Genomic DNA, 14,394 nt, shown 5'->3' with positions numbered 1-14,394 from the left:
TTATCCCTTTAAGGACAGCCCTCAGCCTCACAACACAACACAACTCAAGCAAGCATTAACAAAATATGTTAAAGATCATTCCTTCAGGAAGGCTTATGTTATGTAGCCAAATGTCAGATAACTGAATTCTACATTTGTAAATCAAAAGGGGTCATATTATACTTAAAAAAAAAAAAAAATAAAAAAAAAAAAAATTTATGTTTTTTTCATGAGGTCCACTTAACCTTTTTGCACGCGAGCTTCTCCAGCACTAATGGACCCCCCAGCGTGAGTTCTTTAATGTGCACTGTAATTAAAAAATAAAATAACATCTTACCTTACACTTCATAGTAGATGCACTTAAGGACAGATTATATCACAGCAGGTGCACTGAAAGTCAGATTATATATTATCAAACATATAATGTGGTGTTTATATGTTTATAATGACTGCTTATGATAAATAAGATGCGATTGCGAATGTGCTTGCCGGTGTTAAGGATCAACTGGGGATCATGTTAACTGGGGATGTGTGCGTGCACGTGAATAATTATATTTTAATTTTCAGCAAATTCGTTCAATGTGAATTGCCAATGAGCAAAGATAAGACGTTTTGCACATCATAAAAATTACTGGTATCATTATTAACCCACTCTGTATGATCAATGTCTGTTCTAATGAATTTGACACAGTTTAAGAGCGATTTTAATATGGTTTCACAGGGTAACATCTGGTTGCCCATGTTAACGTGAGACATTGGTTTGAATGAGAACTGGCGATTACACTAGTCATAGTAAATCGCATGTGGAAGTCTTTTATTTGCAACACTAAAGCATCATATGCTGATATGTGTCAACAATAGGCCTATATAATTTATATATATGAAAAAACAATAGCTTGATAAAGTTGATAAAACAATTGTTACTGTTTGAATTGAAGGTCTGTTGGTCTAGGGGTAGTGTGATTGCTAAACATGCATACAGACCTGGGTTCAATTCAAGTGTCTGCATTTTTATTTAAATTGTTATAATCACATCTTTAACTTTTCAAAGGTTCTGTGCATGACAATGTCGTATGTTTGACTACCCAGGACACTGCCAAAAGATGATCTTTCAGAACAGTGCAATATGGGTAAGAATAAATGGTACTCTGAGAAAGCATGGGAAAGTTCTTCAGAAACATAATGATTTTGTTTGTTAGGCAAAATCTTAAGATTTTCAATCTTAAATCTTAAAATTGTTTGACAATTTTAAAAAGCCTGTAAACTTTATAAAATGTAGTCCTGTTTCCCTGCATGGAGAGTGGTGGCGGCATAGTGGACTAAAGCACTAAACTGGTAAGCAAAAGGTTGTTGGTTCAATCCCCACAGTCACCACCATTGTGTCCTTGAGCAAGGCACTTAACTCCAGGTTGCTCCAGGTGGATTGTTCCTGTAATAAGTGCACTGTAAGTTGCTTTGGATAAAAGCATCTGCCAAATGTTCATGTGTCTTGCTTTCATTGGTTTATTACCTTGTTATCAGTTCTGTCTTGTCATTGGTTATCATTGTCATGTTTCTCCCTTGTCCATGTATTTAAGCTTCATGTTTGCCATTGTCCATTGTCAGGTATTGTGAATGTATCTTTGTTGGATTGTTCAAGTCAAGTCAAGTTTATGTTTATGTTTTGTTTCACATTTGGATTTACGGCTGTTGGATTTCATTTATGTAAATAAACTGCACCTGGGTTCTAACTTCATCATCGTCTTCATCAGCCTGTCTTTGCCAGCAACGTTACAGTAACGTTACTTTTAAAAGTATCTCGTTAGAATATGGCGTTACTCCTTAAAAAAGTAACGTAATTAATTAAACATTTATTTTTTATGGAAAGTAAAGCATTACTTTACTTTTGCATTATTTTTAAGTTACTTTTAAAATAAAATAATATTTTTCACTTAAGTCATCTCAGTGCACGCTGGTTTTGAGTTGATCCATGGTGCGTACATATGCCACAACTTCAAATGTGCATTCACTTGAATGGAATCGTTTTTAATGCTAACAAAATGTCATAAAAACGGTTTGTTTCATGAATCAAACTAATTGTTTATTATAAAACAAAAATGTAGAATCTTTTTAGAAACTATGAAATTTTTTCTGCGTACACAATCACCCTGTGCATCATGTCCTGTCCAGTGAAAGACTAGTCTTATAATCCCTCTTATACGCGTTTACTGATTTTTTTAATGCAGTGTGTATTAACACATGAATCAACCGCGTTTCACTCAACCGAATGTTGACCTCATATCACTCTAAAACACGAAATGTGCATGCGTGTTAGCGAGTTGATTGACAGGTGATGTCTGTATCTAAAAGGTGATTGGCTCTTTTACCTGCAAGGCGGGACTTCCTTTCTACATCCATTGACTCTTGGGTGCTAGAGCTTCTTCGTTGGGCGTTCCAATTTCTCCCATTCATTTAAATAGAAGTGACTCATCTCTCGCTGCTAAATAGTCTCTGGCCTCACACTTTATAGAACTACAATGCCAATCACGCACTACGTCACCTCCCTGAAGTTTGCACACTTTTATTCCAGATTTCTCATAATACAGGGACAGTTGAAGTGTACAAAAGCAACGCGTTACTTTATTTAAATAGTAACTCAGATATTATGGTCTAAAATAAAAAATATTGCATTACTTTACTCGTTACTTGAAAAAGTAATCTGATTATGTAATGGACGTTACTTTTTTCACATTACCCCCCCACACTGTTGTTGATACATATCAGCATATGATGCTTTAGTGTTGCAAATACAAGAATTCAACATGTGATTTACTGCTCTGACAAGTGTACATGTCCCAGGTTAACATGGGCAACCAGTCTGTATGTCTGGACTGACTAGTTTGTATATTTTTTTTTTTTTACGTCAGAAAAGATGGCCGCCTCGCTACATCAAAACAGCGTGCTCCAAAGGTAATGGCTTTAAACTTTTATTTTGTGATTGTTTGAATGTTTGTAACATATAAAAATAAAGATATAATGATGTTGAAAAGACTATTTGAGCAGCTGGTTCATTATGACAAACGCCTCAGTCCCTCTTTTGCTGGTAAACAGCAGCAGGAATGCAGATCACACTGGTTTGATCGTACACGCCTGAGCCCAGCCTAGTGTCATCACAGCGGTTTGATCATATGTGCGAAAGAGTTAAAATGTTAGTCAAGTCCCTTTTTCCCACAAGCTCTCTGACCCATAGAATTAAACAGGCTGTATTTTGCTACAGTTTTTTAAAGAATTTTATGTAAATACACCCATCACATGTGAAATCAATAACTTCAACTTCAGCAAATTAATCTAAAGAAATGTTTGACATTACAATTCAGCACATCAAATCAAATATGATATAAAAAAATTATGCACCAAAAACTGTACTGGCATTTAAACTATTGTTGGGTATCAGAAAAAAAAAAAAAAACATTTGACATAATATGATCCCTGAAATAAATTAGTTCCGATAATAATAATACAGGTGTCTTCAGTATTTCTGTACAATCTGTCATTGAGATGATGTAGCATCCTGTCAGTAATAAATCTTACATAAGCACAGCATAAAGCAAGTGCAGAGGATCACCGCCAAACTATATCCTGCCCTGTGAGGAAATTCTGACTCTGAGGTAGATACAGTCATTCTGTTTGTTTTCTAAAAAGGTGGGGAAAACATGAATAGTGTGGGAAAAGACAGACTGACACACACACACATGTTGGTGCAGCTATCCTTATGAGGACTCTCCATAGACATAATGATTTTTATACTGTATGAACCATAGATTCTATCCCCTAACCCTAAACCTAACCAAGCGATTTAAATTATGGGGACACTAGAAATGTCCTCATAAACCACATTTATAGCATAATACACTTGTAATTACCAGTTTGTAACCTAAAAAAATGTCCTTGTAAACCACCCAAACCCACCCATACACACACACACACACACACACACACACACACACACACACACACACACTGTATAAGGAGACAAACACAATCTGAGAAGAGGATGATATATGCCCTGGTATTTATTGACAACCTCAAAACCCACACACACCCATAGAAGTGTATAAACACACCTGCTGCCCCTGGTGTCGTACTGCCTCATGTTCTTAATAAAGTGTATCTTCTTCATGGAGCGTGGACGAGGAGAGCCAGATGGATTCCGACTCCTAAGAACAAACACAGATGGAGAGGGCATGGGTTATACATGCAGTCTATTTGAACATATTTCATATTTGGCTTCACTAAACCACTCTTGCATAAGCCACTGATTCAAGATAACACAGAGCCTTTTCTGTAATTACTGTATTAATGCTGGTGTGTGACTCAGAATTGCAACATCAGTGCTGTAACTTATACAAAACAGCCCAAATGCCCAAAAGTATTTAACCCAAGCATAACAACTTTACTTTAGCAGGAAGAACCAAAAGAGAACACAAAACTCAGAGAGGTTTCCTGCTATAGCTGGCAATGCATCTGCTCTCTTTTAAACACCCAAGCCACAGAGCAATTTCACTTTGTCCAAATGCATCATCTCCACCGATTCATGTATTATTAACTCTTTGAGTCATTCATTCATATACTTTGCATCTTGGGAAGCTTTTTAAATGTGATTAAAGTGTGCGAGTCAAGTGATTGCCTGTTTTTCCTCCTCATGGAAATGTGCCATTATGGTTAATGAAGCTGGCTGTGACCAGCTCCATATGGCACCTCCGTTATGGCTCATTACATTGAAATCAACATGAAATATGTATACATACATAACATGTATACACATATTGAGTCAAGACATGTTGCATGTCAGGCTCAACCTTTCTTCATCAACATGACCAGAATGGCGATGTGAAGATCATGTGCACAAACTTCTGTTTATATATTTGTCTTTTTTTTTTGTTTTTTTTGTAGACATTATATTTTAAACAACTCAAAGGTTTCATAGATGGGAATGCACAGGGCATCAGGAGCACTGCAATTCTTGGATTGGATTATGGAGCGTAAAAAAATTGAAAACAAGTTTAAAAGACCAAATCCCTAGTGCCTGAGCACACAACCAGTCAACTCTCTAACCTGGTCTCATAATCACGTTACTATCCCTACATTTTTGCAAATTTATTTTTAAATGGCTTGTTGCACATATCGCAGCAACAGTACAGGCAAGACAACAATAAAGACGTTTATTCCCTTTCACACACATCACGAGTAAAACAGCAGATTATCAGTTCATAAACACTTACTTTTCACACTGTTCCTCACACAATGCTATCTTATGACAGCAAAACATTTTTAATATAATGCATGACTTGTAAACTGATACATTTTAACATATCCATTCATTAAGTTTATTAGAGCACGATCAAGTTATGCGAAAGCTCAGCTAGATCGTTGTACTTCTGTTGCAAAGGACCAAAGAATGAGTCCTGAATTGCACGAGTCATCATGTGTCAAAAGTTTAATAGAAGCACAACAAAATGACGTGGTTGCTCCAGCAATTGCACATTTTCTTTAATGACACTATCGGATAGGGTTAGGTTTAAAGGGATAGTTCACCCAAAAATGAAAATGCTCTCATCATTTACTCACCCTCATTCCATCCCAGATGTGTATGACTTTCTTTCTTCTGCTGAACACAAACAAAGATTTTTAGAAGAATATCTCAGCTCTGTAGGTTCATATAATGCAAGTGAATGGTGGCCAGACCTTTCAAGCTCCAAAAAGCATACAGTTGAAGTCAGAATTTCACATACATCCTTAGCCAAATACATTTAAACTCAGTTTTTCACAATTCCTGACATTTAATCATAGAAAACATTCCCTGTCTTTGGTCAGTTGGGATCACTACTTTATTTTAAGAATGTGAAATGTCAGAATAATAGTAGAGAGAATTATTTATTTCAGCTTTCATTTCTTTCATCACATTCCCAGTGGATCAGAAATTTACATACACTTTGTTAGTATTTGGTAGCATTGCCTTTAAATTGTTTAACTTGGGTCAAACATTCTGGGTAGCCTTCCACAAGCTTCTCACAATAAGTTGCTGGAATTTTGGCCCATTCCTCCAAACAGAACTGGTGTAACTGAGTCAGGTTTGTAGGCCTCCCTGCTCGCACATGCTTTTTCAGTTCTGCCCACAAATTTTCTATCAGATTGAGGTCAGGGCTTTGTGATGGCCACTCCAATACCTTGACTTTGTTGTCCTTAAGCCATTTTGCTACAAATTTGGAGGTTTGCCACATTGTCCATTTAGAAAACCCATTTGCGACCAAGCTTTAACTTCCTGGTTGATGTCTTGAGATGTTGCTTCAATATATCCACATCATTTTCATTCCTCGTGATGCCATTTATTTTGTGAAGTGCACCAGTCCCTCCTACAGCAAAGCACTCACACAACATAATGCTGCGACCCCCAAGCTTCATGGTTGGGATGGCGTTCTTTGGCTTGCAAGACTCACCCTTTTTCCTCCAAACATAACAATGGTCATTATGGTCCAACAGTTAAATTTTTGTTTCATCAGACCAGAGGACATTCTCCAAAAAGTAAGATCTTTGTCCCCATGTGCACTTGCAAACTGTAGTTTATAATTTGTAATGGCAGATTTGGAGCAATTTGTCAATATAGGACTCGTTTTACTGTGGATATAGATACTTGTCTACCTGTTTCCTCCAGCATCTTCACAAGGTCCTTTGCTGTTGTTCTGGGATTGATTTGCACTTTACACACCAAACTACATTCACCTCTAGGAGACAGAATGTGTCTCCTTCCTGAGCGGTATGATGGCTGCGTGGTCCCATGGTGTTTATATTTGCATACTATTGTTTGTACAGATGAGCATGGTACCTTGAGGCATTTGGAAATTGCTCCCAAGAATGAACCAGACTTGTGAAGGTCCAAATTTTTTTTCTGAGGTCTTGGCTGATTTCTTTTGATTTTCCCATGATGTCAAGCAAAGAGGCACTGAGTTTTAAGGTAAGCCTTAAAATACATCCACAGGTACACCTCCAATTCAGTACACCTCCTAACAGAAGCTAATTGGCTAATTGTCTAAAGTCTTGACATAATTTTCTGGAATTTTCCAAGCTGCTTAATGGCACAGTTAACTTAGTGTATGTAAACTTCTGACCCACTGGAATGGTGATATAGTCAATTAAAAGTGAAACAATCTGTCTGTAAACAATTGTTGGAAAAATTACTAATTTCATGCACAAAGTAGATGTCCTAAACGACTTGCCAAAACTATTGTTTGGTAATATGAAATCTGTGGAGTGGTTAAAAAATGAGTTTTAATGACTTCAAACCTAAGTGTATGTAAACGTCTTACTTCAACTGTATAAAGGCAGCATACAAGTAATCAATATGACTCCAGTGATTAAATCCATGTCTCCAGAAGCCAAATGATAGGTGTAGGTGAGAAACAGGTCAACATTTAAGTCCTTTTTTACTATAAATCTTCTTTCACTTTCAAAATGTGAAAGTGAAAATGGAGATTTATATTATAAAAGGATTGAAATATTGATTTGTTTCTCACTCAAAGTGATTGTATCACTTCAGAAGACATATATTAAAGCACTAGGGTCATATGGATTGCCTTTATGTGATTTTTGGAGCTTGAAATGTCTGGTCACCATTCATTTGCACTGTAAGGACCTACAGAGCTGAGAATTTCCTCTAAAAAGTTTTGTTTGTGTTCAGCAGAAGAAAGAAAGTCATGCACATCTGGGATGGCATAAGGGTGTGTAAATGATGATAGAATTTTCATTTTTGGATGAACTCTCCCTTTAAGGTTTAGGGTAGGCAGGTAGGTTTTGTTGATTTAAAACTCGAAAGAACATTAATCTTAAAAACCTTATTTATTTGAGTGAATATTTAACTCGCGTTTAGCACCACTCAGTGAACATTTCACTTCAGAACTGCCACGATATGTGTAAGGAACCACGTAATTTTTCAAAAATGCCACCACAGTTGCGTAATTTCCATGAGATCAGGCTGCAAATATCACATGATTTTTGTTGTATTTCATGCTTTCTTTGTTGTATAAAAGCACATCTTCAAGGCCAAATCCATGAGAATGAATTCTAAAGGTCATGATCTTCAAAAGCAGTGGGTCAAAGATGGGTTTAATTTCTCATAAAATTCCTCAACAAAATCCCACAGCATTTATTTTTGCAGAGAAATCAGCTTGTATGGTTATGTGTCTTGCTATAACTACAGTTACATAATGTTGAGCCTGTGTGTGCTCTGATCCCCCCTTCCCTAAATCACAGATTTCCGTCACATGCTTTGAGCACAAAACCAGGGCGTATGTACCTTCTGTTTGGTTTGAAAAGAATTACACAACCCTTATGTGCCGGACAAACACAACACCCCCCCGCCCCATTCACGCCCTCCATCTGCTCTGTAATTTGTGTGGCAAGATATTCTCCCCTAGAGTCTAAATTACTGTTATCATAACCCAGGGCAAGGAAATACACCTGTGTGCAAAGAGAGAGAAGGAAAGAGCAAAGGAGAGTAGAAAACTTTGACAAAAAGCAAATGACTAAAAGGGACAGTTCACCCAAAAATAAACATTTTAGCATCCTTTACTCACCCTCATGTCATTCCAAACCCGTATGACTTTCCTCTGTGGAAGAAGCCTAACATCTCTTTATTATGTTCCACAGTAGAAAAAGTGGTTTGGAATCTGAGAGTGCATGAGGGTGTGCGAATGATGACACAATTTTCATTTTTGGGTGAACTATCCCTTTAAAACCAATTTCTTTATCTCTATAGAAAAAAAAAAAAAAAAAAAAAAAAAAAAGTGAACTCTGAAGCAGCTGACAGCTTTGCGTAAACCTCATTTTCTCTCTGCCCATCTGTCACTCTTCCTCTCTCTTCTTTTTTCCTCGTAAATCCCCAATCCATTTGCTTACAAAACAACCCCAGAAAATTAGATGGAGAGAGGAATCTAAGACATAAGCTTGGTGAGGTGAGTCACTAGAATTCACATCAAAACACAACCAGAAAGCAGATGGCGCAGCAAAAGGCGGATATCTTTGGACAAATCATCCAAAACAGCATTCAATAGGAGAGCACCAAACTATTGCTGTCATGTGTATTTTGTTGATTCATGTTTTTGATGTCTTTTATTTTGAAAAGTTTAGTTCCTGTTTCATGTCATGTGTTCCTGGTCATGTGATGTACTGTTTTCCCTCCATGTTCATGTGTCTTATTTTCATTGGTTCATTGTTTGATTATCTTGTTTAGAGTTCTGTTTGTTCATTGGTTTATGTTCTCCCATGTCCAAGTATTTAAGCCCTCATGTTTTCCATTGTCCTTGGTCAAGTATTGTGTGTGTTTGGTAATGTTGTTATGTCAAGTCAGGTTTATGTCAAGTCAGGTTTATGTCAAGTCAGGTTTATGTCAAGTCAGGTTTATGTCAAGTCAGGTTTATGTCAAGTCAGGTTTATGTCAAGTCAGGTTTATGTTTCACGTTTGTAGTTAGGGTTTTTGGATATCACTTATGTAAATAAACTGCACTTGGGTTCCCACTTCATCGTCATCGTCTTTATCATTGCCAGCGCCAGCAGCATCGTTACAATTGCTGGGCTGTATTATAGTAAGGTCAATATGATTTTGTTCCTGTATCAACATCTTTTGATGGTCCTGGAACAACATTCCTGTCAAATAAATATAGACCAAACCCTAACCTACTCCCACACCTAAAATCAGAGGTAAATGATAGGTTGATGAGAATAATGTGCAAGCACCACCCTAACATTAACCCTAAACGTAACCCTAAAATCTGTTTGGTTGATAGGAATGCTTTTCCAAGCCTAGCAAGGATGTTGATCCAGGAATGTGGAATTGGTACAATCACAGTCATCAATAATGGAACACGGCTTTGGAACGTGAAGGTAAACTACATGTCAGTGTCAGTAAACTTCTATAGCTGTAAATGGGATACCATAGCTAAAAATATTTTTGTGTTCCCATCAGCTCCAACAACAAAATAATAAAAATGTCAACAATTTACTGTCACTTCCTCAGCAGCTATATTTGAACCCCATTACAGCAATTGATTTTTTTTAATTATTTTTTTAATGCCAGAGTAATATAACATAAAATGTAGTGTTATAAATGTACATTAATTAAAACACTGAAAACATAAAATGTTTGCTAGATTTACACTGCTAATTTAAGGCGGAAATGCACTATTACAGTCTGTGAAAAGGGTCCATAAGTAGCTAAATGTACATTTTTCTTTATCTGACTATCTCAGTGGTTTACCGGTGGAGTGTTATTCTCTCTTAAAATGTGCAGTCAAAATGAAGTACTTATCTTAAAAAACACTAAAAAAGTTCTAATAAACTCTTATTCGTAAAACAGGGACACATTTTGATGAAATAAATCTAATGGCAACATTCACATGACTGGACAAACTTGAATCATTCCAGTGAATCTCACATACCAGACTGGCAAAGATAAACAAAATGTACAATCCCAGGGGAATAACTCAAGCTAAATTGCAGAGAGAATGTTAACCCTCTCTTTTTCTTTATCTCTCACTCCATGGAGTGTTTTTTAATGTAGTAGGGTGGTCTTTTTCTCTGTTAACCCAATGGATTCATCATTAGGTAAAACAACTTTTCACCTGTTTATATATATTCATGGGCCAGAATATTCAGTTAAATTGAAAAATGTATTGGTTTTTACTTAGTTTTTACTTATTATGTCTGGGACAGCTAAAACAAGGAAAAATAAGTTAATAAGGTGCATTAAGCAGTGTATATGTTTATGGGGCATCTTAAATTGGATGCGTACTATAATTGATGGGGATTTTACCATTTTCATGGATATCCGAGGCATAAATAATGTTTTATGCACAGTTAATGACAACAATGATTTGATGTTGACTTTCTAAGATTACTTTTCAAATTCTGAGAATATTTGGTTTAATATTGTAAATTGTTTTCTGGTTTTAAACACAGCTTGGTTCTGACTACAGTGAGGTTAAAATATCTCCCTCCGTGTACCACTACTCTCTTGTCATGTTCAATGTGTGTTTAATAGCCTATAATCTCAGGTCCAGTATCCCTGCCCTTCGTTCCAAGGGATCAATTGTGATTCTGTGTTCAGGCCACAGTCACGTCACAAGGCTTTGAATATATACCCTGCCGTAATCCTGCCCGGACTGGACATGCACAGTATTAGAGCACCGAGAGAACATATGGCCAGATTCCATGGCTCCAATGTTCCAATGCCACAAAGGGATGAAAGATTCGGACTAGGCTGGATTACCAGAGCTGGTGCAAAGTGCGAAAACACTGTATGGGGGTAATTACACTTGGTCACTTCATGGATTTTTACTGACTGCACAGCTATCCAATCATGAAAAGTGTAAATGTCCTCCAAGACGGATTTGAGATGGATATACTGTAAATCCAATCACTCAAACCACCTCCGGAGGTGACGTATTCTATTCGAAACTCAGTCAAGTGTAAATGCATATGGCTGTTCAAGCAACATATGTATTGTATTAGTATTTGCATTTGGCTCACATCGCAGAATAAATGATAACAAATCAAGAAACGGATACACGTTGTAGAGACTGAACTCTTTTCTTCATTTATTGCAGATGCAGATCGCTGACAAAACTGATATTAAACACTGACAATGAGAGCAGCTGAGCCGCATGGACATATCTTAGCTACAACAAGCGCCGAGGGGAAAAATACACAGCGTACACAGACACACACGCAGGACAAAGTCACTTGGAATCAAATAATAAATGACATCTTTTAAATTTGCTGTATGGCATTAGCATAATCACGGAAGTGAACGCAGTTTTATTTGCATATAGCACAGGAATTGAAGATTGAATTTAAATCCGTTTGGAGACACATTTACAGGTATGTGGCCAAGTCTAAATAGAATGTGCTTATTCAATTGGATAGCAATCCAATCATTAAAAACTAGTGCCTGACCAATTTATCGGCGTATATGTTTTCCGATACGCGCAGATATTAAAACTTATTTTTCAGAAAATATAATGCAGAAAACAATGCTTGGGGTGATTTAGAATTGGTGTCATAACGTAGTTTGTCCAGCAGAGCACGCACCAACTCCATTGTTTACAGAGCCGAGCTGGCAGTGGTTCTGCAGACAGGGCAGAGTTAAGCGGTGCAGAGTTAAGTGGTGTCTTCTCGGTAAGTTGCTAACTAGTTTGTGAAATACATACTGGAAAGTTAATAAACAATGACTCCATCATTTTCCCTTTTCAGTATAACTAATATAACGTTAACTCTGTCCCTGACAACCATGTCACTCATGTTTATCACATCTGTTTGCTGTTAGCCAGCTATAGTTTGTCAGTGCAGTCAGTAACATCGCAGATTGAAAGGTAAGCATCAGAGCATCTTTTTGCAGCACAGCAGACAATGGTGTGGTGGTGGATTGTGTCTGTTGAGTGTTGATTTCACGCTATGTTGTTACCTAGTTGGTGAGAAGCAATTCTGGAAAGTAAATAAACAACGTCCATCTTTTCCTCTCCATGACAACGAGCTTATAGCAAACTAGCTAATCACATAACTACTTTCATACCTTGTCAGCTAAGTGGAAGCTAATATGTAAACATGTATTCACCAAACTGTTTTGTTCAGGATTCGCAGTTTGTTACCCCCTTCAACCGAACAATTCCAGTCATTGCATTTACAAAATGTAATATTTAAAAGTCTGGTTTTCCACTGGAATATGGTGTAACACCGCTGCCGCTGTTTATCTCTTGACTCGGCAGCAGCGAACCATGAGTTATTTTTTTGTGACTGTTTTGTTATACATTAACAGCAAAATATTGCTGATGATGTTTTGATAAGCAAGAAAACTGTACTTTAGTACAATTTAGAGGTACTTGTACTTTACTTGAGTATTACCATGACATTTTCTATTACTTTATACTTCCACTCCACTACATTTCAGAGGGAAATATTGTACTTTTTCCAATGTTGACAATGTATAATAATAATGTCAAATATTCTTTGATAAAAACATTTAAGAAAGCAGCCTTCTGAGTACCTTTTTATAGTCATATCGTTGCACAGTGCACATTGAATTGTCTGTTTTCATTCCAGCTCAAAAATTACCATATCGGTAATTTGTGAATTTTCCCCCTCTAAAATCGGTATCGGTCTCAAAAATCCCATATCAGTCGGGCTCTATTAAAACGCATGAAGAAACCAAGTTTAAATACCCCCTAATACAGGCTGCAGAGGGAGGACATGAGTGGGTGTAAATGTCAGCCCTCAATCAGTGGGCTCATGTGTTGGAGGTGGAACATTGGTCACAACACATTTTGTCAAGTCAAAGTTTATTTATAAAGCACATTTAAAAACAACCAAGGTTGAGCAAAGTGCTGTACAATACATATACAGGGTCAATAAAACAGAACTATAAATGTGAAAACAGCAAAAACAGGGATACCTCAGTGGTCAGCACATCCAACATGGATTCATGGTGAATTAAAATCCAGTGAGAAGAAATATGTTTTAAGACTTAAAAACAGAAAGAGATGGAGAAGTTCTGATGTATACAGGCAGGCTGTTCCAGAGTTTGGGCCAACTATGGCAAATGCTCGATCGCCTCTGCTTCAATCTAGATCTGGGAACAGAGGGAAATTCCCTGGTCCCCAGATCTAAGCGATCGAGATGGAATGTGTGAGTGCAGTAAATCTGAGAGATATATTGGCGCTTTGTTGTTCAATGATTTATTGACAAAAAGAAGAATTTTAAAATCAATTCTACATCGGACCGGCAGCCAGTGTAGTGACATTAAGATAGGAGTAATGTGATCTTATTTATGCCTGCCCTTCAGAAATCTGGCTGCAGAATTTTGGACCATTTGTAGATTACAAATAGAAGCTTGATTTACTCCAAAATAGAGGGAGATGCAGTAATCCAAGCATGACGTGACAAAAGCATAAATTACTCTTTGGAAGTTTTGCTCAGAAAGAAAAGGTTTTACCTTAGAGAGAAGTTGCAAGTGGAAGAACCCTGATCTAACCACAGCATTCATTTGTTTATCAAACTTAAGGCTGCTATCAAACAAGAAGCCTAAATTCAAAGGATATGGTAAAAGTAGCGAGACAGCCTTATTCTAATTAGGATACATTATTGCTGTTGTTGGGTCCAAACAGAATAACTTCTGTTTTATTCTAATTCAGATTTTTAAAAAATTGAGTTAGCCATAAATTTAGATCCTTTAAACAGGCAAATAGTGGCTCTAGGGCATATTTATCATTTTGCTTCAGTGGCAAATAGATTTGTGCATCATCAGAATAACAGTGAAAGGAAACTCCATATTTGTTAAAAATGGATTCCATAGGAAGCATGTATAGAGAAAATAGAACGGGGGCAAGAATC

At 36.9% G+C, this 14,394-nt stretch overlaps 1 protein-coding gene across 1 annotated transcript in view; it reads right to left on the bottom strand.

Moving 5' to 3' along the window:
- Positions 1-14,394, bottom strand: part of cables2b (Cdk5 and Abl enzyme substrate 2b) — a 49,331-nt gene that overhangs the window by 13,848 nt on the left and 21,089 nt on the right. The window contains exon 2 of the mRNA XM_051662652.1: positions 4,083-4,175. Coding sequence (XP_051518612.1) covers positions 4,083-4,175 — 93 coding nt within the window. The remainder of the gene's footprint in view (positions 1-4,082; positions 4,176-14,394) is intronic.

This window comes from Myxocyprinus asiaticus, chromosome 29 (genome assembly GCF_019703515.2).
Source record: "Myxocyprinus asiaticus isolate MX2 ecotype Aquarium Trade chromosome 29, UBuf_Myxa_2, whole genome shotgun sequence".
Classification (NCBI taxonomy): Eukaryota; Metazoa; Chordata; class Actinopteri; order Cypriniformes; family Catostomidae; genus Myxocyprinus; species Myxocyprinus asiaticus.
The sequence above is the reverse complement of the archived record's forward strand: the minus strand, read 5'-3'. Positions and strand labels throughout refer to the sequence as shown.